General features: G+C 41.2%; 5 protein-coding genes across 9 annotated transcripts; 2 read left to right on the forward strand and 3 right to left on the reverse strand.

Moving 5' to 3' along the window:
• Positions 1-832: 832 nt before the first annotated feature.
• On the reverse strand, positions 833-10,774 carry LOC134189696 (fibroblast growth factor receptor 4-like). Of its 3 annotated transcripts, none has more exons than XM_062658052.1 (12): positions 10,616-10,774; positions 7,992-8,123; positions 6,980-7,936; positions 6,825-6,917; positions 3,187-3,297; positions 2,926-3,125; positions 2,755-2,868; positions 2,622-2,692; positions 2,521-2,561; positions 1,379-1,478; positions 1,225-1,324; positions 833-1,166 (listed from the first exon to the last, which is right to left on the reverse strand). In XM_062658052.1, exons 2-12 carry the CDS (start codon positions 8,047-8,049, stop codon positions 1,092-1,094), a joined length of 1,920 nt encoding a protein of 639 aa, XP_062514036.1. In that variant the 5' UTR covers positions 8,050-8,123; positions 10,616-10,774; the 3' UTR covers positions 833-1,091. The 3 variants fall into 3 exon arrangements, with proteins under 3 accessions (XP_062514036.1, XP_062514035.1, XP_062514034.1); XM_062658051.1 differs by lacking the exon at positions 10,616-10,774 and adding an exon at positions 9,912-10,005; XM_062658050.1 differs by lacking the exon at positions 10,616-10,774 and adding an exon at positions 8,942-9,184.
• On the reverse strand, positions 3,321-5,614 carry LOC134189832 (uncharacterized). Its single transcript, XM_062658228.1, has 2 exons — positions 3,766-5,614; positions 3,321-3,341 (listed from the first exon to the last, which is right to left on the reverse strand). Exons 1-2 carry the CDS (start codon positions 5,362-5,364, stop codon positions 3,321-3,323), a joined length of 1,620 nt encoding a protein of 539 aa, XP_062514212.1. The 5' UTR covers positions 5,365-5,614.
• A 1,041-nt stretch (positions 10,775-11,815) lies between the features above and the next one.
• On the forward strand, positions 11,816-14,319 carry LOC134189794 (pyrroline-5-carboxylate reductase 2-like). Its single transcript, XM_062658173.1, has 7 exons — positions 11,816-11,956; positions 12,142-12,206; positions 12,314-12,493; positions 12,560-12,769; positions 12,829-12,921; positions 13,866-13,910; positions 14,086-14,319. The coding sequence occupies exons 1-7, from the start codon at positions 11,854-11,856 to the stop codon at positions 14,239-14,241; spliced, it is 852 nt and encodes a 283-aa protein (XP_062514157.1). The 5' UTR covers positions 11,816-11,853; the 3' UTR covers positions 14,242-14,319.
• A 653-nt stretch (positions 14,320-14,972) lies between these two features.
• On the reverse strand, positions 14,973-16,938 carry LOC134189754 (DDB1- and CUL4-associated factor 15-like). Of its 2 annotated transcripts, XM_062658123.1 has the most exons (3): positions 16,731-16,810; positions 15,738-16,641; positions 14,973-15,474 (listed from the first exon to the last, which is right to left on the reverse strand). In XM_062658123.1, exons 1-3 carry the CDS (start codon positions 16,745-16,747, stop codon positions 15,097-15,099), a joined length of 1,299 nt encoding a protein of 432 aa, XP_062514107.1. In that variant the 5' UTR covers positions 16,748-16,810; the 3' UTR covers positions 14,973-15,096. The 2 variants fall into 2 exon arrangements, with proteins under 2 accessions (XP_062514107.1, XP_062514106.1); XM_062658122.1 differs by having other exon boundaries at positions 15,738-16,938.
• A 2,508-nt stretch (positions 16,939-19,446) lies between these two features.
• LOC134190099 (uncharacterized) lies at positions 19,447-26,238 on the forward strand. Of its 2 annotated transcripts, XM_062658524.1 has the most exons (5): positions 19,447-19,644; positions 19,702-19,990; positions 24,591-25,379; positions 25,437-25,885; positions 25,949-26,238. In XM_062658524.1, the coding sequence occupies exons 1-5, from the start codon at positions 19,576-19,578 to the stop codon at positions 25,988-25,990; spliced, it is 1,638 nt and encodes a 545-aa protein (XP_062514508.1). In that variant the 5' UTR covers positions 19,447-19,575; the 3' UTR covers positions 25,991-26,238. The 2 variants fall into 2 exon arrangements, with proteins under 2 accessions (XP_062514508.1, XP_062514507.1); XM_062658523.1 differs by having other exon boundaries at positions 24,591-25,885.
• Positions 26,239-26,425: the final 187 nt, after the last annotated feature.

Consider the following 26,425-nt stretch of genomic DNA (forward strand, 5'->3'; position numbering starts at 1 on the left):
CTCCCTTCTCTAGAACGATGTTAGAACGATGCTAGAACGCTTAATTAACGCAAACGACTGAATTGTGACTAGAGTGTGTCTGGAAACGAAGAAGAATGGTCCACAGGTGTTGCTATTGTAAAGAAGATGACTGCAACTGAAATTGAACATAAAGTGACCACGCCTAATTATGGCATATCCTAGAACGGCAGCCAGATCGATGACAATTCACAACATGCAGGAGGTGTGCAAGCTGTGGCGCAGCATGACGGATGTGACTAGGGATGTGACGGTACACATTACAGTCTCGCGTAGCCAATCCTTCCCCTTTCCGACTTTCGTTGGATGCGGAGACTACATAGTAGGTGTGACCAGCAGGTAGCCTCCCCAATTTTGGAGGTCTAGTGACGCCCTTGCAAGCTGACATTTTAGTATGGGAGTCTCAGCTTCCACACCTAGCTATGATGAAATTTGCATTTAATGAGGTTTTACTATAGAAATTAAGTACACCAGAAACAAATTGATTTTCTTGTTAGAAATCAATAAATATATTGCAATGCAAAGCCACGAAGGAAATATAGGCTCGACTGTCCAGGCAGTTGTCTCCCCCAGGAGGAGATCGACGACTGGCTGGACAATCGAGCCTATGGAGGAAAAGGGTCTACTAATAGTTTGTCAGCCTGTTGCTTGGTCTAAAACTGCATACCTGTGCCCAAACAACCAGCTCTTTATAGTTCCTTTCAGGCAGATCGAACACCAGACAGATCTGTATTACCTTACAGTTTGCCTAGTGACATGCATGATGACATATTATTATAGCAATATGTTTTCTTGCAGTTTGCACACAACTATTGCTCTTTGTAATTGAATGTATAGAACTCATGCATGCTCATTTCTCTAGTTATTTTAGTCTAGGGCTACTCTTTCTAATTTCTAGAAATAAGAAGTTTCAGTTCTAAACAATTAGATCTAATGCATTACACACACACATTTCTGTTTCTGAAAAACTATAGACATGCAGCTACAATAAGACACAGCAGCCAGCTAGCTCACTTTATACCTCCTCTGTATCTAAGTGCTAGCTCACATATCGTTGAAGTGCTTTTCTGCTCTCACTCATGGATTCCTCCATTTCTTTCCTCTGATTCAATTGTCTCCATAGCAGAAGTCACAAGACAAGTCTCACTCTAACAGTTCAACCAATCAGAAATGAAGCAAATCATATATACAAACTATTTATTGCACCTCAACATCTGACAGAAGTTTCATAATCTTCACAGCCAACACAAAGAATCTGGATCTCTGATGTGGACTAAACCGCCAGCATTCTGTCATTACAGAATACCTGAGTAGATAGTGGTCAGTAGAATATAATCCCAATGGCAATAAACGGGCTTACACAAGACGAGTGCAGTTTCTAGGTCTTTGCATTCGATAATCAGAATGAACTATCAAATCTCCAAGACACTGCAGAGAAACTCCAGGATATGGAGTACCACCTAATAGTAATAAAGCAAAGGATGTTTGGACTATTGATTAATTGTTTAGACATTTATCAATGGTGGTTGATTTAATGTTCTCATCAGGCATCTATTTGAAGGGCACTTTGTTTCAGTCTGTGTGCCCTTGGCAAGACCCTGGACAACTGGACATGCACATTTACCAACATCAATACTTTACTTACAAAATGTCAACAAACTATCTACAGCATACAATGATGTGTTGCATAATGCATGAACAGTAGGCTCAAGTGTGCAGCCAGTCATTACTTCTACAAGAAAAAAGACCGGCTGGAGACATTCACCGCTCAAAGGAGACCACCGACTCTCTATACTCCAATCAAAATGTTACATGTTTGGTTAATTAAGCATCCATGATAACTATTGATAACATTACAATTTCAATACTCATTCAGTGGCCATGCCCATAAATCTTTTTATGATATAGCAATGATTGTTGAACAGGAAAACTACTCATCCTTGCAGTACATGTGTACAGACATCATAGAAAAGGTTTGTGGGCATGGCCACTGGAAGAGCAGTGTGTTGTTTCCAACATTGAAACTGTACTGTTGTATTTCAATGCAAGTTTGAATGAGTGTGAGTAGATTAATTCCAACTTCCCTAACTTTGCCTTATTAATTAAGTTAACCAAAAATTACAATCACTAAATACATTGTTCTTGTCACCTAGGAATCAAACCGAACAAGACAAGTGCAAGAACTATAAGTCAAAGCCGTGTACATGTTTACACTATGCTAACAGTAAAACTGGATGTTGGATTTAGAAGACTTGACTGGACTTGTCAATAGACATAGACTGCATGTGTGTGTGTGTGTGTGTGTGTGTGTGTGTGTGTGTGTGTGTGTGTGTGTGTGCACGTGTGCACGTGTGTGTGTGTGTGTGTGTGTGTGTGTGTGTGTGTGTGCACGTGTGCACGTGTGTGTGTGTGTGTGTGTGTGTGTGTGTGTGTGTGTGTGTGTGTGTGAATAGTAGAACAAAGTAATACTGAATCAACTGTAGTTGAGTTTGTATCTCTTACCAACTGTGGCTATTTCCCACATCACAACACCAAACGACCATCTATCATAAAACAATTAAATGAGTAAATTATAGTGAGTTTCTCGTTTATAACAAACTTACACATCACTGTATTCTGAATATTGCTGATGACGGAAGACTTCAGGAGCTTGCCATTTCATAGGAGACAGTGCCTAGAAAGCAGATTGACAGGGTAATGACTGTCGCATACTTTGAGACTTATTAAAACTGCTACATTATTGTAATGGGCATGATAATCTTCCTCTTTGATGATTCCAAAGTTTGACAATTTGAGTGTGTCATTCTCACACACAAGCACTGACTGAGCACACAGGTGGCAGTGTAGACACTGCAATGAATCAACAATCATGTTGTTTAATTGATGCGTCTGTCTTGCTGTACTGACCTCTTTTGACACCAAGTATCTCATGCCCTTTGCAATCTGCAAGGCATACCTGAGCAGTTTCTCTGTAGTCATAATGACGGTATCACACTTTGTAGGCACTGGCACAGCAGCAAAAGGATCCTCTTGACTGGGACGCCTGGAACGCAGATAGTTCCTTAGATGTCCAAAATGAGCAAGCTCCATGACCAACCAGAGTGGACCTGAAGCACAGGGTACATCATTCACTCTTTCTGTTGCATAAATCTAGCTGAAACAACTTACCGCCAAGAGTACAAACTCCTAAGAGCTTTAGAACATTTTCATCACTGCCAACTCTTTTCATTAACAAAGCCTCTGTGACAAGCTCTTGAAGAGCAGTCTTATCAGATGGCCCTACATATACAGGCTGACTTTCACTAGAAGTGCAACAGAAGGGTCTAGTTGGTAACACGAGATATGCACACATACATGCCAAGAAGATACCAGTTCACTTATCTATCTATCTATCTATCTATCTATCTATCTATGGAAGGTCCTTTATTGTAATATACCGAACGATACAGTACAATAAGCGTCTACAGGACTGGTAGCACTATAACAGAAGTAGAGTTCTGGAGTGCTATGTAGAGGTCCAGTCGAAGACTATACATCACAAATGATTAAAAGCAGAAATTACAACAACAAAAAAACACTTTTAAGTTAAGAGATGTTGTCTCTTCTTGCCAACCAGCATCGAAAAGAGTCTTTCAGGGTGGAATGAATGACAGCTTGAAACAGATCGTCCAAGTCGCGTTGAAGAGGCTTGCACAACATGCAGACTGCTCGTCGAGTTTCAGGAAAAATCAATCCTCTCGACCCAACCAAGAGATGCAAAAGCTCCGTCTTATACTGATGGTTAGCATCTTTGACAAGTTGGGCATAGCGGCGTTCTTTCCGGGCCTTCGTTTCTTCCACGACTGTTTCGAATGGGACCGACAGCTCAAGCATCCAGGCCTCTTTGAGGACGGCATTCCAAACAACAATGTCTGGACGAAGGCAGGTACAGGTTATATCGACAGGAAAATTGTATACTGATTCTGGTAGGTCGGCTACTATGGAAAACTGTTGACTAAGATGACGTTTTAGAAAGTCCACAAATAGTCTCAGCGTATTGTCGTGTCTCTGTTTGTACAAACCTCGATCAAGTAGACTGGGACATGCATTTAGCACGTGGCACAGCGATTGGGGTTGGTGACAGAGAGGACATTGATTGCACAAAATTTTCTTCCACAACTGTAAGTTGGTTGCTGATGGGAGGGTGTCCTGGAGCCCATTTATTGCCCATTTGAACAAGTCATCGGGTAGAGATTTTAGGGACAAGGCAAAGTGCTCAGCTTCCACGTCCTTGAATCGAGCCGCTTGACCTTGTACAGACAGGGAGGTAAGATGTGACAAATGACGATTATTTGATGATTCCGTAATCGTCTTTTTGATGTTCTTTATTTTTGATTGCAGGCACCCAGGCGAAGTATCAAGAGTTGCCAAGAAACTGCCGGCACTAAATCTGGTTGATGACAACTCAGTCTCTCTTGAAATCTTTATAGTTGCCAGGGCTCTCAAGCATTCGTCATTTGATTTAGTAAATCGAAGCAGGTTGCAAGACTGTAGTCTCTTGAAAGAATCTGACGGTTGGCCAAGTTGGAGGCCGCCGTTCTTGGTGTTAAGGAAAAGGCGAGAGACAGCTGCTGAATGAGCAAGACCGACCCATTTTTTTAAGAATTTCGTGACTACACTGTCCAATGATTGCTCGATCCATGACAAAGGAATAGATGCAATGCTCAGTAACCATGAAAGCCGCGGTAGCACCGCTCTCTTATAGAGAAGACATTTATTCATTCGGGAAACGGCTGTTTGATCGACTTTATTCAATAAATTCTTAGTAGTCTCCAGAAGCTCTCTTGAAATGTCGGCATGAGACAGATCAGACGCAATTGGAAGACCCAAGTACTTGTAGCTTTTCTTGTGTGACAAGAATGGAATCTTTTGCCCTTGTATAGAGATTTCCGGGTCAAAGACAGTTGGATGAATCAGCCTCCGACGTGAAAAAGTTGAACATTTTGCTGCATTGACTTCTAGGCCAGACCATTCGAGGAATTGGTCTGTTCGCTTGCACACAGCATTAATTTCATGTGGACCTCTTGTGACTACGACAGCGTCATCAGCAAAACTACACAAGAAAGAGTTTTGAGCCACTGACGAAAACTGATAGGCACAAGTTGGAGCGAGAGATTCTAAAGCATCAGTGTAAAGGTTGAAAACCATGTCAAAAATAGCCACTGACAGAGGATCCCCTTGAAATACACCGACCTCATAAGGAAAATTGGAAGTACACCAGTCATCTGTGCAAATGACTGCGCGAAGACCACAATATATATTGGAAATGAGATTTGTCACCATATCACCACAATTGTAATGGGACATTGCAAAGCGGATTAAATTATGATCAACACTTCCAAAAGCATTACGCAAGTCAATCCATAGAATGGTTTGAAGCCGCTGATTGGCTTTCGCATCTCTGATAGCCTCCACCAATTTGAACTGATGTTCTTGACACCCGCTGACGTGATTGATGAACCCCTTTTGGATCGATGTATCCAGATATCCATTAGATATGAGATGCTTAAACAGAGTGTCTTTGATGAATGACGTGAACACCTTCCCAACTACAGAAGTCAAAAATCTATCTATCTATCTATCTATCTATCTATCTATATTATATATATATATATATATATATATACATATATATATATATATATATATATATATATATATATATATATATATATAAAGGAGAGCTGTCTGTCTGTGTGTGTATTCGTATGTAAAATAGGATCTTCAAGAAAGGCGAGTCGCAGCGACCAAATTTGGCTCACGCACGCCTAATCCATGAAGCTCGACATTGAGATTGTTGTCGCCTTTTGGACATATTGGGACGACGCAATTTCCTGCTGATCAAACCCGCCTCCACTCGCACGTGAATTACTCTGGAATGGCGTATCAGATCTCAATCAAACTTAAACTACTCATTCCTGATGTCGGACGGTATGCACAGAGCGTGTTGTTCATTGCCGGGACATCGAAAAAGGCAAGATATTTTTAGTATATCCGGGTCTTGAAAAATATGCCTACCTTGGTTTGCCTGTGTACGCGCATTAAAGAGCTGCCCTGTTTGATATGCCTGTTCCCTGCAAAGGTAGCAATGTCTTTGAAGCAACGACGTCCAACGGGACTGTTGAAATGGCGAGAATCAGACGAGCCATGACTTGGTATATATACGGGGAACAGATTATCAGGGTGAGTACGCAACTGCATGCGACTTCCAAGTTTCAGCTGCTCGGATATATGTTTGCTGAAAGGGATTTTCAAACAGCGACACTCAGTTACATTTTGTTTGTCTTCAATGGGCTATTAACTAACAATCAATAATGCAATCAGCCCGGGCAAAAACGGGATCAGTAATGGCATATATTATATTTTGAGATAATCGATCTCAGAACGGGATATCATTGAACGGGATACAACTCTGAATGAAGTTCTTCATGAGAATTCTGTCCGACTGCTAATTTTTCAGAGTGGAGTAAAAATGCATGTGAATGAGATGTACTTCATAATAAATTGTCAGAACGGGATACTCATGCAACAACATCAATTTGCAAACAACATTAAATTAATTAACTAACAACTAATAATCTAATCTGCCCATGCTGAGAATGGGCCACGTAGGTAGTTAATTGATATAGTACTACATGTCTGTGCCCCAACAAATCTAACCAAATTATATTGTTTTAACAAGACAAAGCAAAGGACAGGTTACAAATTTGGCAGCAAGAAGACAAATGCAGAACATGGAAACAACCAAATTTCAAGTTATGACTTACGTTTGCACTTCTTTATTATGGCTTTACAGGATCTGCTTTCACCACCAAGACCAGCTACATCACATTCTACTACCTTTCCATAACATCCCTCTCCTGAAACAACAAAACGTCGTATTGCTACAATGCAACCTTGATCTTGCTAAGCTAATTTCTACCTAAAAGAGTTCTTTCAGTTATGTTAGCTCGGTTGATTTCCCATTGCTCTGTATAGTGCAGATACGAAGAGCTGTATCTTTTTATTGCTCTTGCAACAGGCAATTGTTCTGTGTCTGATACCAACACACCATCTTGGCCAGCATAGTTGTTAAAATGACATCTCGATGTGTGTGGCATTATCAATAGATTGGCAGGATCTCGAATGTTACATATTTGTTGATTGTCTGATTGGTAGTGTCGGCAGCATAAAACCAATAAAGCAAAGACAACCAGTGCAGTCACTCCAGCTCCAGCTCCAGACAATGCAATTGTAAGAGTGTTGGAACTACTTATGCTTGTTTTTTGATGATGTATTTCATTATCTAATTTACTCATTGACTGATTTGACCCTTGTTGCTTGGGCAATTGTCTAGCTAGTATCTGTTGAACATCAAACGTGTGATCGTTGTTCTCAAACCCAAAGAACTTTTCTTTACATATTAAGTGGAATGACTGTGACTCAAGGTGTAGCAAGTTGACTACAACGTTTTCATAATGTGCAGCGTTTAGGCACAGTGTTGAATTAGACATGCTGCAGCCAGAATCATGACATCTCCTGGTTACCTGCTCTTGAGTCCCATTTTTTGTCGTCAACCAGACGGCCGATTTTCCTTTAAACCCATCAGCTTGAACATAACATTGCAACTCAAGATGGTTATATGTACAAGGTGCTGGAGTAACCGTTGCAGACTCTGTTACACATTCCAAAAAATGATCACTGATGTTCATGTTAGACACTGATCCTTTGAAATGGTACACGTGACTAGTGTGCTTTTCTAATGTCAAGTTCTTTTGTATTGAAGATGATCCAATGGCATAATAAAGAGAAGAATTTCTGTTACAGTCAACAGTGTAAAAAAGACTATCATGAAAGTAGCCAACTGTAACATTGGCAGGAGAAACGGATGGCATTTTTCCTTGAAGAAATTACAAGGTAAACTTAAGCAAAGTAGAACAACACTATTCTGTTACCTTCTCCTAGCAGATAGACAATATTTACACGACAATGATGAGGCATATACTTCGACATCTCTGGGTTGGCTGTGTACTTGCTTTTCGAACATTTCAACTGGACCCTTAAAACAACTCTGCTGGCAACTTCACCTGACACAGAAACTGTGGTTAAAATACAGCAGGAACTTTGACACAATTTGTTGCATGAGTGCAATGAATTGATCGAATGTTTGCAATGTGTGCAAGTTTCAAACTACATGTTCAACTTTATGTATATATATAGCTTCCTTCTGTAATAGATATTCGAAGCAAATGTTCATGTTAATAACTTAAAACCTGAGTATAACATTATATCTCCATTTATAGTATCTATCTACTCTGTTCTATTTGTCTGCTTGCATTCACAAGACCATTGTTGTAATGTTGATTGTTATATTGCACTTGATCATGACGTAGTATCATGTAATCTTGTACGTAAATTCCTGGAATGAGGATATTCTCCACTGCACACCAAATGCATTGCAACGTCAAAGTTAATCTGTCACCTCCCTACATGTGATCATTCCCAAATTAATGTACCTTTCTCGCTGTAGATTCAATCATGCAGACGCATGCCCCAGGATCCAACGACCGCTACGCACTAAAATACCCGAACTGTATACTGTACGTGCCAAATTGAGTTGAGGTAATTAATAATTAAAAGTGGAGCACTTTCATTCTGATAATATACACAAAAGTTAGAATTAACGTTCATCGATCACCTAAAACTGGGAAGCGGATTAACTAGCTATAGCATACGCATACACGACACGCTTATGAATCAGCTAGATGGTTGGTCTACTTCGCACTAGCATAGCTACGATGGAGTCTAGATTGATGTTTTTCTACACCTCTAGGACGTACCACACTCGCGCTTCCTCTGAAATGTATAAAATATAAACCCACCATGAAACCGCGTAGTTCAGTACCTTGTACAGCGTTGAAGAGGTACATCGAAAGAAGAAAAATACATAACCATCCCATGCCACTTTCGATCCGGATTGTATTCTCAGAGCTGCCTTCCTCACGTTCCACCCACTAGCCTGTAAGTCTGCACTGCAAATTGCTACGTGCATGAAATTCCACGTAAACAAAAGAAAGAAAACGCTTTAGAGGAAGTTATGTCCCTCTCTCCTGCTAGAACTGTTCCCTTCGAACCCACAATGCCGGACTCCGTGAGTTTTCACCGATTGATATTGATTACAATTTGAGGATACTAGACACTACTTTCAATGATAGGTGAGCAATCTCGATCGGGTGACAGGCACTGCAACAGTACACCATCAACCGTTTGCATTTCAAGGTATAGTGCTGAGCGCTATAGGGTAGTGTACTTTGAACTCTTATACTTTAACTTAATTAATTAGACAATTAACTTCTGAAAACATCTCCTTACCGAGAGAAATTTCATGCAGTCATGACAGAACAAACAAATATTGTTCCACCTCTAATTACTTTGTAATTGGTAAGTTGTATTCAAACTTGTGATTTAATTGTGACTTGCAATGCTTAACATCTGGTCTACAGGTAGCTGGTATTTCAGTCGAAATAAATCAAGGTCATCTTTGTAGAGTTGTAGTACACTCATGGTACTGTACATATATGTGCACCACTTTTCCTGCATCTAATACAGTAGCTTCTGAAGTTAACAGTAGCTACCACAAGCATACCTCTCTTCTGCTGGAAATCGTCGTTTAAGTTTATTAATTAACCAGCAAATCTAACAGTTCAAATACTGTTGCTGAAAATAAAATTCAAGGGAAGAGAATTCATAGCTGGTTAATTAAGCTGCCTCATCCAGTCTTTTTGGTGGACGTCTGTATCTTGGAAGGCAAGTTGCATGGTGATGTCAGATCCTTTGAGTATTTGACTACATGCAGAGCAAATGTAACTTCTCACCATCAGTCTTTAGCTGTTCAAAATGGCATACTGCTAAATCTGCTGCTGTCATAGACTCCTGCAAAGTTGTGTTGTACGTGGAGTACGCGAGGAGGAGGACGGGTATGAGTCTAATGGATATCTGCTCACAAGTGCCAAAAATTAACTGAGACATTAATTTTGAGACCAAGATATGTAAAGCTTTTCCATTTGAGCAAATCGTGGCATTCAGTATTAACTTTTTGTAAAGTTTCCCACACTACAGAATAATTGTTCAAAATTGAATGCTGAGGCATGGACAGTCTCACACAAAGGTTTTAACGAAGGTGAACCTGGAGCTATAGTTGAGCCCGTCAATGATTTGCTTTCTTTGGTTTATACATGTTTATACAGGAATCTAACATTGTATACATAACTTTATAACTGTAGATATTTTTGTGACCAGACTATTTATGGACTTTAGAGAAGCAAATCCATACTGTTTCTTTAACCAAGTTGGGTCTATCTCAGAGCAAACCTGACAGATGTACGTTAAGAACGTTTCATAACTTAAAAACTGACAAGGCCGTTTCAAGTCCGCCAAGTGAAGCGTTTTCTTGGGCGACAACAGATCACATGGGCTTTACTGACGCAATCACGTGCCTGGAAATGATCTCTCTGTTGTTTCTGTCGCTCCAAGAACGGTGGAAACCGTCATGCTACTTTCAGACTGTCTACAGACTGACCTTCTTTTCGTGCGATTTATTTCCGTCCGGCAACATTCGAGAGAATTGGTGTTTTGTGAGATCCTTTGGCGTTAAAGGCAATGGATGCTGTCGTCGATCGACGATTCGTGTTCTAGCAGTTTACGAAGCACTCATCCCTACTATTCTCTCCTCGCGCACCCCTCGCTCACCGGACCTCGCTATTTCGGCTGCGCACTAAAGAGAACAGTGTACGTCTAAATTCTTAATTTTTTGTGATAATCCTATTGTGGTTTTCAGAAGGCCTAGGCTCAGAGCTGTGAAAGCTACCAGTCAACATTAGTGACACATTTTCGGTTTACTGGAAAAGTTTTCTTGCTTTGCTATTTACTAAGAAACCGCGCCAAATTTTTTTCTCAAACAGCTGAAAAGCAGTCACAAAACTTGAAAAGCTATAGCTAGTCCATAGTCTCCGTATCCGCGTACCGAGTTGTGAAAGACAACGCCGCGATATTCTGCGCCGGGCGGCCTAGCTAGTAGACGGCGCCATAGGCGTAGGAAGGGTGAGCAGACTATGGGGGTACAGAAAAATGCCTCTACGACACTACCCACTATCATTTCATGTCTTCACCTTACTCATTTCTAGGCACCATACACAAAAGTTTCCAGAATACTCATTTCAAAAACAAGTACGTAGAATAATACCTGAGTGCCGTACCCGGATAATGGAACTATCCCGGATAAGTTAATTGGTATCGCAATGCCTTCGTACGAATTGGTAAGTAAAGGTGACCAAGCACAGTGATATCAGACTCGAGGCCTATAGTAGCCATTTCTGATTTCGCCAAAATCTACGGCGGCCAAGCGCCCCCATTGCCCACTTGCTTCCTACGCCTCACACTCCAGTACCAAGAAGCCATCTGCCAATTAACTCTTACGCTCTACTGCATGTTTACCGAACTCTCTCTCAGTCTCAAAAGACTGGACACTGGAGAATGAAATCAACGCACAGCTACCTCTGGGCGGTCATCAAGCGGCGTGTTGAGCTTCGTAGGCCTCAAAACGTTCATGAACTTGAAGACGCAATCCAAGCGGAGTGGCACTTGCTCACGCCATGTGATTTGTTGCCATACATATTGTTATACATGCAAAAAAGCGGTTCACTGAGGCTACGGTACTCACGTGCACCGAAGGCCACTCACAGACATTAAATATTTGATATCTATTACCGATCCACCCAGACCCTAATACAGTACCCTTGCGAGTTGCGACGTCCAGTAATGTCGGCTAGCGTTTCAACCGTTGATACGATGTCAATGACTGTTGGTTTTGTCGGAGCGGGAAATTTCACGAGAGCTTTAATTATTGGTTGGACTTCAGCTGGTGAGCTAGTCATGATCAACCGTCCGCATAATACAATGTAAAATTTCACCTCTAGTTTGTATTACTATTGTTTGATCCCACCATAATACCATGCAAAATGTAAATTGTCGCTCCTCGTTTGTATTCATATTCGTTGCCCCACTCGAAACTGGTCACACCAACCTACTTATTCCAATGATATATAGGTATTCTGAATGCTGAGCAAATTTGGGCGAGCGGACCTAAAGAAACGTCAATAGCAGGTGTTAAGGTGATTCTGATGCAACTGCATGTAATTTACGTGTAGCACTTCTAAACATGAATAAATTGATAAATAATAATGTAACTTTATTTTATATAGTTATTTGTTTAATATAGAATTTGGGAGTCCACACAACCACAAGTAATAAGGAATGTGTTAAGGACAAGAAAGTAATTATCTTGTCTGTGAAGCCCCACATTTTGCCATCAGTGCTAGAAGACATTCGCTCGGTTGTCACTCGGGACCAACTGGTTATGTCAGTAGCGACGGGTGTGCAGCTAGTGACCATTGAACAGGTTTACTACAGTATCTTGAAATTTTTATGTAACTAAATGTGTTGCAACATTGTTTTGAATTACTAGCGCCTTCCTGATTGCACTAGAATTGTCCGTATCGCTACTGCTGGAACAACGTGTTCAGTTAGACAAGCAGCGAGTGTTTTTTCAGTTGGCAAGTGGGCCACAAGTGAAGATGTGGCTTTAGTGAAGACTCTTATGTCTGGAGTAGGGATATGTGAGGAGTGCAAGGAATCATTGGTCAGTGCTGTTTCTGCTCTCACAGCACCGGGCCATGTAGGGTTTTAGTGTGGCTGTTGTTTTGGTGGGTTGTGTGATGTAGTGGTTTGTTTTAGATGCTGCTTGCATCTGAGGCAATGGCCGATGGAGGAGTTCTTGTTGGTCTGCCACGTCGATTGGCTCAGACACTCGCAGCTCAAACAATGATCGTATGTGGTTGTTCAGTCTAATTGGATGGATTACCTAGAATGCGGTGTCAGTGCTTGATATGCATGGCTGTGTGGGCTGGGTGATGCACTTGATACTGTAGTACAACAATTACTGCAACATTTTGAACAAAATCTTAGGTGTCCTGTATCTATGACCTATAGTAGTAAGCAGTAACATTAGGAATCTCTGCAGGCCTTTGAAGAATGCAAGGAAGGAGGTCTGCAGTTGGTCAATGCAATAATAATAGTGACATGACCCTACCCCATTAGAGCAAGTGAAGGACAGAAAGAACTGCTACACAAGATCAGCTTTTAGTAAGTCAGTGTGCTGCATATAAATCTAATCAATCATTTGCAAGTACCATTTGCAGTTAAACCGTATGTTGTACTGATACAGTGGCACGTGCGTGTGTGTGTGTGTGTGTGTGTGTGTGTGTGTGTGTGTGTGTGTGTGTGTGTGTGTGTGTGTGTGTGTGTGTGTGTGTGTGTGTGTGTGTGTGTGTGTGTGTGTGTGTGTGTGTGTGTGTGTGTGTGTGTGTGTGTGTGTGTGTGTGTGTGTGTGTGTGTGTGTGTGTGATCATGCATTTATTCGGATACAGCAGCTATCTCATTGTTTCCCATAGCAATGAGATGTTTCCAGCTAGCAACATAATAGGTAAAACTATTGCTATGCCATCTTGCTGACTACAGAATTAGACTTCCTGGTGTAAGAACCACATTACAGTAATTGTTATAGCCTTTTCATACATGCCCTAGTATTGTGTATAAATGTGCTGCATGCTTGTTTGTGTGATGTTTCAAACTATGAAGAGTTTCATGCGTACATGAAGTATGTAGGTTGAACAGTTCCATTACTACTATTACTTGAAACTGGTAAACAATTCTAATAATATGACTATCTGAACGTAGCAGCAGAACTTATAGCTGTTCTCTCATTTGCACAGGGCATTGGAAAATTGATTCTTGAAATGAACAAGCACCCTGGGGTGGTAAGCACAATATTCTGTATCATTAATATTGCAATGTGCTTGAGAGCCCAATCATTCAATGAATGGTAACTGCTGATTGATTGAACTACGTATATACGTTGTATACGATATATCTCTTCAACCAATCGAGCTGTTGTAAATATTGGTCTCTCAAGCTGACTCCTTGGTGCTTCAGTTGAAGGATGAGATTGCGTCTCCTGGAGGAGTTACTATTGCTATGATCGAATCACTGGAGAAGGCTGGCTTCAGAGGTGCAATCATTGACTCAATTGCTGAAGGTCACAAACAAAGTTTGAGGCTTGCTGAGCAAGCAAGTGTGAACAATTGTTGAATAGATATCGAATGCCATTATACATACATGTACTATATATACATGTAGGGTGACATTTCATAAATAACTGAATTGGGCGCATAATTGATAGCAGTGTCAGTCTAGTCTCGTGTAGCCAGAACCTTTCCTGCCCTCATACTTCTGGCGAGAAACGATCAGAAGTATGAGGGCAGGAAACGGTCTGCCTATGTGAGACTAAAAATTTAGTGCAAGTCTATGACACTACCGGTGCTCTACATTATCTAAGTGATTCCATTGACACACCGCTACCTTGTGTGATGTATTGTTCAAAAATGCCACTAGGTGCAACTCCACAAATAGATGTATTGATTAATGTCAACTGACTCAGAGCGTTGCATGGCAACAAAGCCAAACAGAGGTTCAACAAATGCTTTTACATTTTGTACATAAACAAATGGTTGTAGCTGCTTGTAGTCCATTACCTACATAAGAGATTGCCAAATATTACACATGCAGTCGTGTGGCTCAAATCATGGTGAGAAATAGGTCATGATTAAAGATTTGAATCTGAGTGCATCAGATTCTCTTGCCTGAACACAAGGCATAGATTTGGTATGTGTGGATAGCGCGAGTATAAGCTGTCCGTGTATTATGAAACAGGTGGGTGTTTGTGTGTTCCTGCAATGTTCAAGTGTAAAATATAACTACTAACTACAAATTCAACACACACACACGCACACCAAGGCAAATGATGATAAGCTACCAAATAGTTGTAATATCATCCTGTTCTTCTTACATAATATACTGTACAGATCATCTAGTATGATATTTGTTTAACAAGATACGTCATCTTATGCCAATAATTTTTCACCCAGCAGTTTTCATTTAAGGGCATCAGAGTGGCTGGTGAAACAGATAGAGAGGAAGTGTAGGATGAAGTACATACTTCAATGAATGTCCAGTAAATAAGGTTCTATTACTCAGTATCTTCACAGATTTGCAACTCGCTGTTGGTAATTTCTCATAGTTTCTCATCTCCCAGGCCTCCTGCAGTGTTCCTAAACCTCCACTGTGTCCTTTCACTGTGGTAGTCTCCTGAAGGGAATGACTGACTAAAGTCTTTGTCTCTCCCGTCCAAGCATTCCATGCCAACAGAAATCCCATGGTATAAAGTCTTGGACATGATCGATCAGTGTCGGTTGAGCTGAATGCCTTTACTAAACTCTTGAGCAAGATAATCACTTGGTTGCTGTACACACACACGTCAACGACCTACAACAGCACAGAAATAGTATGTTTTAACGTCTTAAACTACAATAATGTATACATACACATTACATAATATGCATACACATATAATCGTGATAATAGACCAAAGCCAATAAATAGAGTTCAGTGAAAGAGTTACATCCACCATCAAATGACAAAACTGCATATTGTCCAAACTATTTATCTGAATTTGCAAGCAATTCCCTTCTTCTAATGCAAACTATTTGTCGCGACATAAACAAAACTTTAAAGTATAATACACAAACCTCCATGTCATAGTCCATTACTGCTTTGACCCGACCAGCAATATCTTTGTTGGATTGAAGAGCATAACTAAGATATCTGTCGACATTAAATATGACTTGCACCACAGGAACGGCGATATTGTCTTGTGTACAACACTTATCATCCCAAATGTCAGCTGTGACAGGCTTCATTTCTTCTCCCCAACAACTCACCACATCAAACATTAGCACACAGTCTGGCTTTGGAACTGTCGATCCAGTCATATGAGATAGCCTAGTTAAGACATCGTCACAAGTAAATACAAGTCTAATAATATCACTAGATGCAAAATCAGTCGGCAGCTCATCAGACAGAATATCAACAGACAACAAAGAATTGCTGTGTTGAGTTGTAGTGACGTACTTGCTAGTATTTCCTACAGTTAAAGTGTGAACGGAATGATTCGGATCGGCTGAGCTTCTACCGAGTCTGAGAGCCATCACAAATGCACCAGTATTGACAATGACTGTATTGGGTATCCTCATAGTTAACTCTGGTGTAATCTTTGGAAAAGGTGGACATAATTCGTACTTCAAACAAAGACAAAATTCAGGACGCTGAATGGGAACAAGAGTTGGATACAGTTTGACTGGATTAGGAGCAATCGAGACAAAACACTCGTGCACAGAGTCGGTCTGTGAATTTAAAGGAAACATGCCGAACGTCACTATCCAGTTAGAATCAGCGTCTTCACACACAGACAGCAAAGGATCATCACAACCATTAAACTCTCCTCTAAATATATTACAAATGGCCGAAATTTTAAGAGGCTTGCGTTGATCGAATCTCCACCAATGTAAACTGAAGCATCCATCCACTCGTCTTTGATCGAACGTGTCCGATAGATTGTATTTCGTGGAGTAGGAGAGCAGATGGTCACCACGTCTGTTGAAACCAAGAATAACATGATGAATTATCTCCTTCTCTGCGTCCAGTATCGACTCTAAATTTACTCCAAAGCGTGGAAGTCGTACGTCATATAATCGGCCATTCAAAGCGTCTGTTGAAGAGTGAAGTGGCTTTGACAGCGTTCCCTCTACTGATCGTTGATAGAGTTTGGTCACGATATTAGAGCGTTTAGTTGATGATTTTCGTGTAGACGAAATAGACTCCATGGGATTTTGCTAGCTCGAATAATATCGACTAGCGGGAAATCTCCTATAGACTGACCATCTCTTTGTGTTGTCTCGTCGTTCCCGGATGAGCAAGTCGAGACTGGTCACTCCCGGATACAAAACCGTTTTCATTCACTGTTGAGGGTCAGACTGTCAGTTCAAACTCATCAATTAATTAATCAATCTATACATCGTTGGTGTGTGTGTGTGTGTGTGTGTGTGTGTGTGTGTGTGTGTGTGTGTGTGTGTGTGTGTGTGTGTGTGTGTGTGTGTGTGTGTGTGTGTGTGTGTGTGTGTGTGTGTGTGTGTGTGTGTGTGTGTGTGTGTGTGTGTGACACCACACTGTTCTACCGCGAAACCTCATAAGTACTGTATTTAATCTGTGCGGCAAAGAAGTCACTAGTTTACATGCATGCTACCAGGTTTCCCTACAAAGTACGTACTTCTAGGCTCTGCTACAAGTTCACTATAAATCAAAATTCAGATACTTTGATCAATGTACAGTAGACATATGACTATGATTATCTAGATGACTGCTGTGGGTGCAGAAGGTAGTGCTGCACGCGACCAGTTGATGTCGTTCCAGAAACCCACCACCTGCATTGTGACCTCCTCTCTTTGTTGTTTTTCCCATCAATTACAAAGACTTCCAGAAGAAGTCGAAGGACATTCCACATCATCAGCATAGCAAATATTCACTTCTGCAAAAAACAGTACATAGGTTTGTGTAACAAGTCATCCTTACAAGCCGAAACACATTAATTGTTAATGAAACAAGAATAAAAAAATTTCAATCAAAGCACCTAGATGATAACAGAGCTTCAATACATATCAAATCTATCATAGTCATTGGTACCTACTTTAATAATACCAGAAAAGGTGCATCTTCAAATCTGACCCTTCCGAGTCCTACAACTATAAAACATCTTGACCTATTACCGGAGCACCTAAAATACCTGTAGGTGTGCATGCTCACTGTACAAGCAGACTGACTGTTTAGAAGACACACCCACAAACTCGGATTCGTGCCCCTCATCTAGCAAATCCTGAATCCGCCGCTGAAACTAACTACTAAAGGTGCCAACAATATGACAGACTTGAATACAGTATAAGCACATACATGTCTGCACATAATACACGTTGCTCTAAATTTAAGGCGCTGCATTAGGCAGTAGAATAATATTTATTATATAATATGTAGTTAATATATTATGTACTGATCTATACACAACCTATCCGTCTATCATCCTTCTATCAGACTGCAAATGTTGCAGTAAACCCATTGTTCCAGTCTGTGGTAAGTGAGCTACAACATGTAGTGTAACAACAGGCATATTGCTGTAGTCCACTCAAGTACAACCATGACTGACAACTGTTCTGTACAAGTTTAGTGTCTTAGCAAGAAAAGTTGCAAGAACATTTTTGCAGTACAGTACTATACCACAAAGACTTAAACTTCAACATAAAAGTCTGGATGTTTCTAGCCAAATATGATTCTCTAGGCTACAGATGCCTTTCTCTCTCTCTCTCTCTCTCTCACACACACACACACACACACACACACACACACACTTCTATTTTAGAGAACTATGAACACACACACACCTAGTGACAAAAAGAAAGAACTCAATACGTAAATATAAGGTTATTTGTTGTTAAGGTTTGTAGAGCATGTTCACGATAAACAAATAAACATCATACTCCTAAAGATTTCACTGTACATCTGAGGAAACGGCATATACTTCCAAGGGTGCAGTAAGCAATGAGGCAAATACAAATATTAATTAAATTCAATAAACATATATAAAGAAGGAAAAGGATATCACGACTCAACAGTTGCAAAGACAAAATTATATCTTTTTTGCACAGTTTTAATATACACGTACAGTACTGTACAAGAAAAGAAACCATGCGGATTTATTGATTTCAATTCATCTACCACAAATACCCGTATCACTTCAATTCCAATCTTTACCCCCTATTTTAATTAACAAACCATAGACAATCAATCACATCAGGACAGTAAGCAGTAAATGACTCATTGAGTATTACAAACAATGAAAACACAAACACCTCAAAGTCAAAGAATTTCAAATTGACTGTTGAATCTATAGTTAAATTTATTTAATCTAGTGAAAGCTGCCGATGCATCGGTGCGCAATTAATTTGGCAAGTTCAGTAGGACGGCTGGACACTCGAGCCTACACACGGACAGATGAACGTATAAGTCTATGCGCATGCCCATTGAGAAATCACCCTAACTCAAGACTGAAGCTTCCACAATCCAAGAAAACTCCACTTCTTACCCGTAAAAGCCCTTTTTTGTTAAAATCCACCGTGAAAGTTAAAATCCAACGAAAAGCTTACTTCCTTTGCGCATGCGCAGTATTCCATGTAACAGACTGAGATGATCGACTCCTCGGAGAGTTTCTTACAACGGCGGTTAAGACAATATGTACCTGCAAAATAATTTACACACGAAACAAAACACACGAATCAGTAGATATCAACGCTAAAGGTTTAATTACTCCCTATACGGGTAACACGGGAAAATTACGTCACATCTATTCTTATATTGTCAACGTTGCGAAAGTTGTACCGTTACCTCCGACATATGGAGATTAATTAGAGTAGAACAGCGAACGGTCGTGCGTTTACGTTTTGCGGTCCCTCAAGTAGTAGCTACATTTGTGCGGTCGGCCCAATGAGCGGCTTAGTTATCAAACAAGGATACCTTGTCAAGTCTCCGTCCGATCCACGCAGTTCTGTCAAGGTCAGCAGCTAGCTTTACATAACAATTGTCGATTGCACATCTAGTGATTACTTTCAGAGCTGGCGAAAGCGGTGGGTTGTGCTTTACGAGTCTCACCTTCTCAAATACTTCAAAGACGAGACGACTTTCGTGAGGAATGGCAGTCAGAAAGGCGACATTAATCTCAACGATTGCATTGAGATCGATCACAACGTTCAGATCAGGCGAGCGCGCGAGTACATGTTTCTCATCAAAACAAACGCGAGGAATTACTATTTTATTGCGGAGTCGGCGAGCGAGATGAAATCTTGGGTGGATGCAGTGGCTAGGTTAAGCGGTTTGACTCCTTCTTCGCAGCAAGCGGCCGGTGAGCGTTTGTATTTTGTGTGTGTGTGTGTGTGTGTGTGTGTGTGTGTGTGTGTGTGTGTGTGTGTGTGTGTGTGTGTGTGTGTGCGTGTGCGTGTGCGTGTGCGTGTGCGTGTGCGTGTGCGTGTGCGTGTGTGTGTGTGTGTGTGTGTGTGTGTGTGTGTGTGTGTGTGTGTGACGAACCGATAATGTGGAAAGCATGGCGTATTGGGGTCCCCGTGGTACTGCGCGTGTCCGTGGTGACAATCACATGCTAGGAAATGATAACGTGACAAAGAAGTGTGGCGAGGTTTAGTGCTGTGCAAGAAACATGACACGAAACGTGTAAAACCTGTTACGTCTTGACTACTTTTAGGTAGCGACGACTGTTCGCGGAAAGTGTCTACTGATACGGAACTTTACTGTACTTAGTAGGTTAGGAAGCCAACGTTGTGCTTAGCTCAGGAGATGCTAGCGGAAGCACTCGTTTGCGTGGCTACAGGACCTAACTATGGCGCTTGCGGCGACCTTTTCCTGTTTGTGTAATCATCCGGTGTAGAAATAAGGAAAGAAATTAGACGTATGTCATGAGAGAAGTCACTCTCGTTCCTGTCACTGGTGATGGGAAGGACCGACGTTTGGTTTTGTGTAGTAGGGTAGAATGGAAATGAATTGTTTTAGTTTGTGCGTGGACGGGACATTGGGCCAGTAGTCTCCTGATCCTTATCTGACTGTTTTTGTTGGATTTTTATGGATGCAATTGCGTGGGTGTTTGATAATTGTCAATGCTTTCTACCATAGCTTCCTGTAGTTATTTCTATAATGCTATAAACTTGGAAGAGTTATTTACATCTTGATGGTCTCTGAGAATTTCGTTAACATGTTTTGAGGATAGAAAAGTAGGACTAGCTACTGCTTGATGAACAGCTGACGCTAATGGAGTGATGTCCACAGCTACTGCTTGACTGCAACATGATTGAACAAAGGGCATGCAATGGATTGATTTTGAAGTGGTGTCCACACTAGACCAGAATGGATTGCAATCCAATCCCAATCCTGCTGAACAGAATCTAAGGGGATAGCAAGTGTCCAAACTGCACTTTGAAAACGATACTTCCACCTCTCTGTTTTCACACATCACTGATAACCCACCTGTATTTCTTTGCTTCTGGAAAGCTTTGATACAGTGACGTAAGATGAGTGAGAATGAAGATAATTGAGGAGGGTTAGATGTTCCAACTACACTCTTAGCATACATGAAGTAATGCACACTATTTCTAATTGGATTCAACTGATTGGGATCCTATGTAGATCGAATCCACCCCTCGATGTGGATTGGATTTATCGTAATCCAGTTGCAAGTGTGGATAGCGCTGCTGTCGTATCACGATTCAGTTGCCAGTGTGCACTGGGCTTGAAATGCTGCAGTCATGGTTTCAGGAAAACTCTGAGCAGTCAGCCACTAAAAATTTCTGTGCCTGGCTTACTTTATAGGTGGGGGTAAACATTAGTGGCAGTTGGTTGGAGAAATATTACGTTAGCTATGTTATTATTGTTTCACATTCCAGCTCATATAAGGCCTTATCTGTTGCCTGTCTGTTTCTCGTCACCCCCTCATCAGAAGGACAGGCTGCACTGATTTCACCATTATACGAGTATTACTCCATTATTCTTGTAATGCACATGTGATACAACCAGAGCACCTGGATATGATACGTCTTGACTTTGGTGTCCAATTTTTTATGGGATGTCTGCTCTCTGCAACTACAGGGTATATTGTAAATCAACAAGAAAGATTTTGTTGCCATGGAGGATTATGGGTGTGGATCCTCGAAATCAGACCTCTAGTCTAGTACCACAATAGACTAATGCTTATCTTTTGTGTTCCTTGAATAATTGTGCCTACTGACTTCTATGTCAAGTGTACATAAATGGATAATGGTAATGGGCAATGTGATGGTAAAATAATAATGACCTGCCTGGGTTAGTTTTGAGAGAGCCTGGGTGATGAGAAACAGACATGCTACAAATAGGGGCCTATTAAGGGTATTAATGTTACAACCCATTTTGGCCAGGTAAAGCTCTGTGCATCAAGAGACCAATGGCTATTTGAATCAAACTGAGTCTGCGCATCTCAATTGAGCGTCTGCAGATTCTGAATTTGAAGATGTGAACAAACAGGACAAGTTGGGGGAAATGTGGGCAGTGAACAATTGATTTAGTGTAGTTGTGTTTGGCAACTGTGCCAACGGTAGTGCTAAAGAACACACGTCATCGTTCCCTTTCAACAGATGACAGCCATTTCCTTAAATCTAGATGGCCTTTTAACAACTAAACACAAGAAGTCTATGCTGCAATGCGTGTATAACAATTTAATTGGGTAGGTTCACATGTTATGTGGTGTTGTGTGCGTCTTATGCACAGAAACATTTCTGTGTTGTAGTTGCGGATCCTGTTTAACTGGCAAGCAGTGTTCTTGGCATATACTTGCCATACTTTAGTTTAAAGGTACACTCCGTCATTTAGTGCTACACCCCCGCAAACTTGTTTGCATACTATACACAATCAAGTTGGAAAGTTGGGCTGAACTACAAGCAAAGCTAGATATCAGAGAGTAGTCACCAGTACAAACAGGGAAGGCGTACGGGAGCAATTTTGCAATCTTGTTGTTGAAGCAGAGTTCGGGTCGCGTGCAAATCAACTTGTCACCTTTCCTCAAGTGGAAGGCACCAAAAAGGTTACGTTTTACACAAGACCAGGTTTGAACGTACGAGTGCTACATATCAGCATGAAAACAGAGCACATACGGTGATCACATGGTAAGGTCACGTGATATGTGCAAGCGCACAAATGCAGTGCAGATGGTCCCTTTACTCTTGCATGCGCATCCATGCCTGTGTCGTAACCCATGAGGTAATTTTCTCAACGTCTCGTGTGTGTCTTACAGCATTTTGATGGTAGCGAGATTCCTAGCGTTAGTGGGCCTTGACGAAATGTTTCTCACGTGACCATTGTATGCGCTCTGTTTCACGCTATTTGCTTCTAATATCTAGCGTTCTCATATTGAGCTTTGTAATTGGATTTGAGTGCTAAACGATGGAGTGTACCTTTATAGGAGCACGTCACTGATCTGCACAAGTCTGACTCCACCCTCAGCCGCTAATCAATTTAGTCACACATCAGGTGGGAAGTTTGGCGGAGCATTATGATATTAAATGTTAGAAAACAAAATCGTACGAGGCGGTTTTTCAAGAATAATGTCAATAAGTGTAGGTTTCGTTTCACTGCTTTGTGTAGACTTTGATATTTGCTTAGGCAAATTAAGATGTGCTTTTGCATCACTAACTCACCTTCAATCTGCAGCGAAAAGCACACATACGGCGATGGTTCAGCTGTAGAATGAAGGCACTTGGTGTCACGTGATTGTGTGCAGTGAGGCATGTTTCCGTGTTTTTCACGTCACACGAGCAATTTTGTACTGTAGTATGGCCTCCTTTCATAGAAAGAAACACGGAGGAAGTGCGAAGAACCGAGTGATTGCAAGTCGTTCAAGATGATTCTACAACATATGCACGACTGAGTTGTTTATGAACTGTAACTAATTCTCTTTCAATGTCAGAGTCACCTGAAGCATCTAGATCCGTCTAGCCTTGTACCAGACCCTTTTGTGCCATCGTGTTGGTTCCCATATAACCGGACAATGCCGGCTTTGTTGTGTCATTTGGGAATGAAGCACGACGGCGCGAGACTGACATTGTCGGGTCATATGGGAACCAGACACGACGGCATGAGAGGGTCTGGTACGAGGCTACATCCGTTTCTCGTGTACTCTAGTAGCTAGCCTTGGAAAGCAAGACCAAAACAATGCACCGTGCAACACAGCAAGCTTTTGGACAGCAGGCCAAGGCCATAACGTACGTTAACGTCTACTGCACGTGCGTCACTCGATAAAGTGGTCCTTTAAACACAGAATGTTGTGATCAACTCTTGAGATAGAGAATGCGCAGAAAAATTCTTGTTTTTGCCGATTTCCTGTTGTGAAAGTATGGGTTAAAGTAACGCTTCTGGAATCACTTTTCTAGAATTTATAGTTTTGGAGTATGATGTATGGTGTTCTTGTGGGGATCACGTTTGGTGTGGTTCGTTTAGCCTTTGTTGCATTGCATTTGTTTACTGAAGGCTTTTTGTCAAATTAGTATTTATTCGTAAATATCAAAGTCTTTACAGGGTGTGGTTCATGTTTGGTTGTTTTATTACCCAAAGTATGAAACGCTAGGGTACAGTAACGCCGACTGGTCATATGACATACGACCAATTCAACAACTCACTCTGCCTCCAGTTCTGCATAACACGTGACCAAATATATAGTGAAACTTTTTAATTACCCACGTCATAGGATTCTGCTAAACTTATTAATTACTCACGTAACAAATGTATGACATTATTTCAAATCTTGCACAATGTCATTTGCCTGTGTTCTTGTCTGCATTCCAACCGGTATGCTAACCCTTTGTGATGATCTCGGTATCATTAGAAACCGATAGATCTGGCATTTCTGTTTATTATTTATTGTGTGTGTGCTAATTTATGGGATGTGACATTTACATGTTGATGTATTGTAGGTCGTGTCTCATCTGCGCATACTCTAGGAACGGTAACTGCTACAGATCAGTTGCCTGACACAAACAGCAGACCACCAACGAAAAGGAGATCACTGACTGAGCCAAATGACAGTAGTGGATACTTCCTTGTTGGTCAAGTGCAACCAGTACAGGAGCAGACAAATCTTGATGTATCACAGCCAGTGTCTGTCCCATCAGCTAAGCCAGATTTTTTGTATCCTCATGCCGGTCAATCTTATGACAGAGTGCCAACTCCAGTTGCTGGTCAATATTATGACAGAGTGCCAACTCCAGGTGCTGGTCAATCTTATGACAGAGTGCCAACTCCAGGTGCTGGTCAATCTTATGACAGGGTGCCAACTCCAGTTGCTCCATGGCAGACAGCACCCGGTCGTGATTACAAGACTTTGGATTCTACATCGTTGCAAAGCCAGTCCGGCTGGTCTCGTGACACCTTGACGGCTACTAATACTCACGATTCTTCATACAATGTTGTCTCTCATCCTCACGTTGTTCAAGAGCATACATCTGCGTCGACGTTGCCAAAGGTGAATAGACTTGGAGTATTAAATGATCGTTCTCGATATGCTAAGCGCTATGATCATCCACCTGGATCATCAGCTACCGAAATCTACTCCGTGCCTCCATTTGCTGGAAATGAACTATACATGACACCACGTAAGAATCCTACAATGACACCACCTGGAGTTATCCCACCTCACATAGATCGAAATAACAAACCAGGAGGATCACCACCTGGGCCAGACATTGATCGATCACTGAAACCAGGTAGTCGGCCAGTGCGACCTCTATCAGCTGACGGTTTGAGAGAATACGGTGTTTCAGGTACTCGAGAAAGACAAAGAAAAATTCAATATGCACAAATAGACCTTGTTCAGAGTCCTACTTTGGCAACGGGGCCACAACAGGGAAAAACACAGTACTGCCAGATTGACTTAATGGCAACTATGAGACATCGTCATGCATCTGATGATGGCGGTCAACGATTTCAGTACCAACATGAATCACATCTTGATGAGTTTGTTGATGATGAACGAGGACATCATACAGACCCATACATCGACATGCATGACATGATTCCTCCTGATGTAGGTGGTGTTGAGGAGTACATACCTATGAAAAATGGTGTTCATGGTGATTACTATACATATATGCGAAACCAGGATTTGGATCCAAATGAGCTATATCTTGCTGTCGGAAATGATGGCAGTTATTTTCCAGAGGACCCTTATGGAGTGATGGTGCCAACTGGACAAAATGGGATGCCATCAAATGTAGGTTATTATTATTCAATCAACTGATGATTAGTAGTAATGAATCTTTTGCTATATATACAGCACATCAATCCACAGTCAATTCGAACATACTACGAAGTTTAGCTGTTTCTCTTCAGTGCGAAAGTGATGAAGCGAAAGTATGACTTTCTACCAGTGTACAGACGTTTTCTATCAGGATGTAGCAGTTAGTGTTTGGAGATGTCGATTAATTAAATTGTCACGTGTTGTTATGTGAGGGTAACTTACTGCCAGGATTGTTGCAGATGTTTTCTGCATTTTTAGTCAGTAGACTGTTATATTGTACAGTATCAGCAGTGACATTGGCAACTTAAGAAATTGGCTATTTACAAGTTTTATTGTTAGCCATGCTGAATGTTGGTGACCCACATGGACCTGAGGGTCTCATGTAAACTTGTGAGAGTGCATTTGTTGTTGAATCTAGGTTGTGTACAAATCTGGTAGTATGTAATCTTGATCTTCATCATGTAACAAATTGTGAATGGTATAGTTGAAGGCAGACGCCAGTACAGAAGATAA

The sequence above is a fragment of the Corticium candelabrum genome, chromosome 14, assembly GCF_963422355.1.
Source record: "Corticium candelabrum chromosome 14, ooCorCand1.1, whole genome shotgun sequence".
Lineage (NCBI taxonomy): Eukaryota > Metazoa > Porifera > Homoscleromorpha > Homosclerophorida > Plakinidae > Corticium > Corticium candelabrum.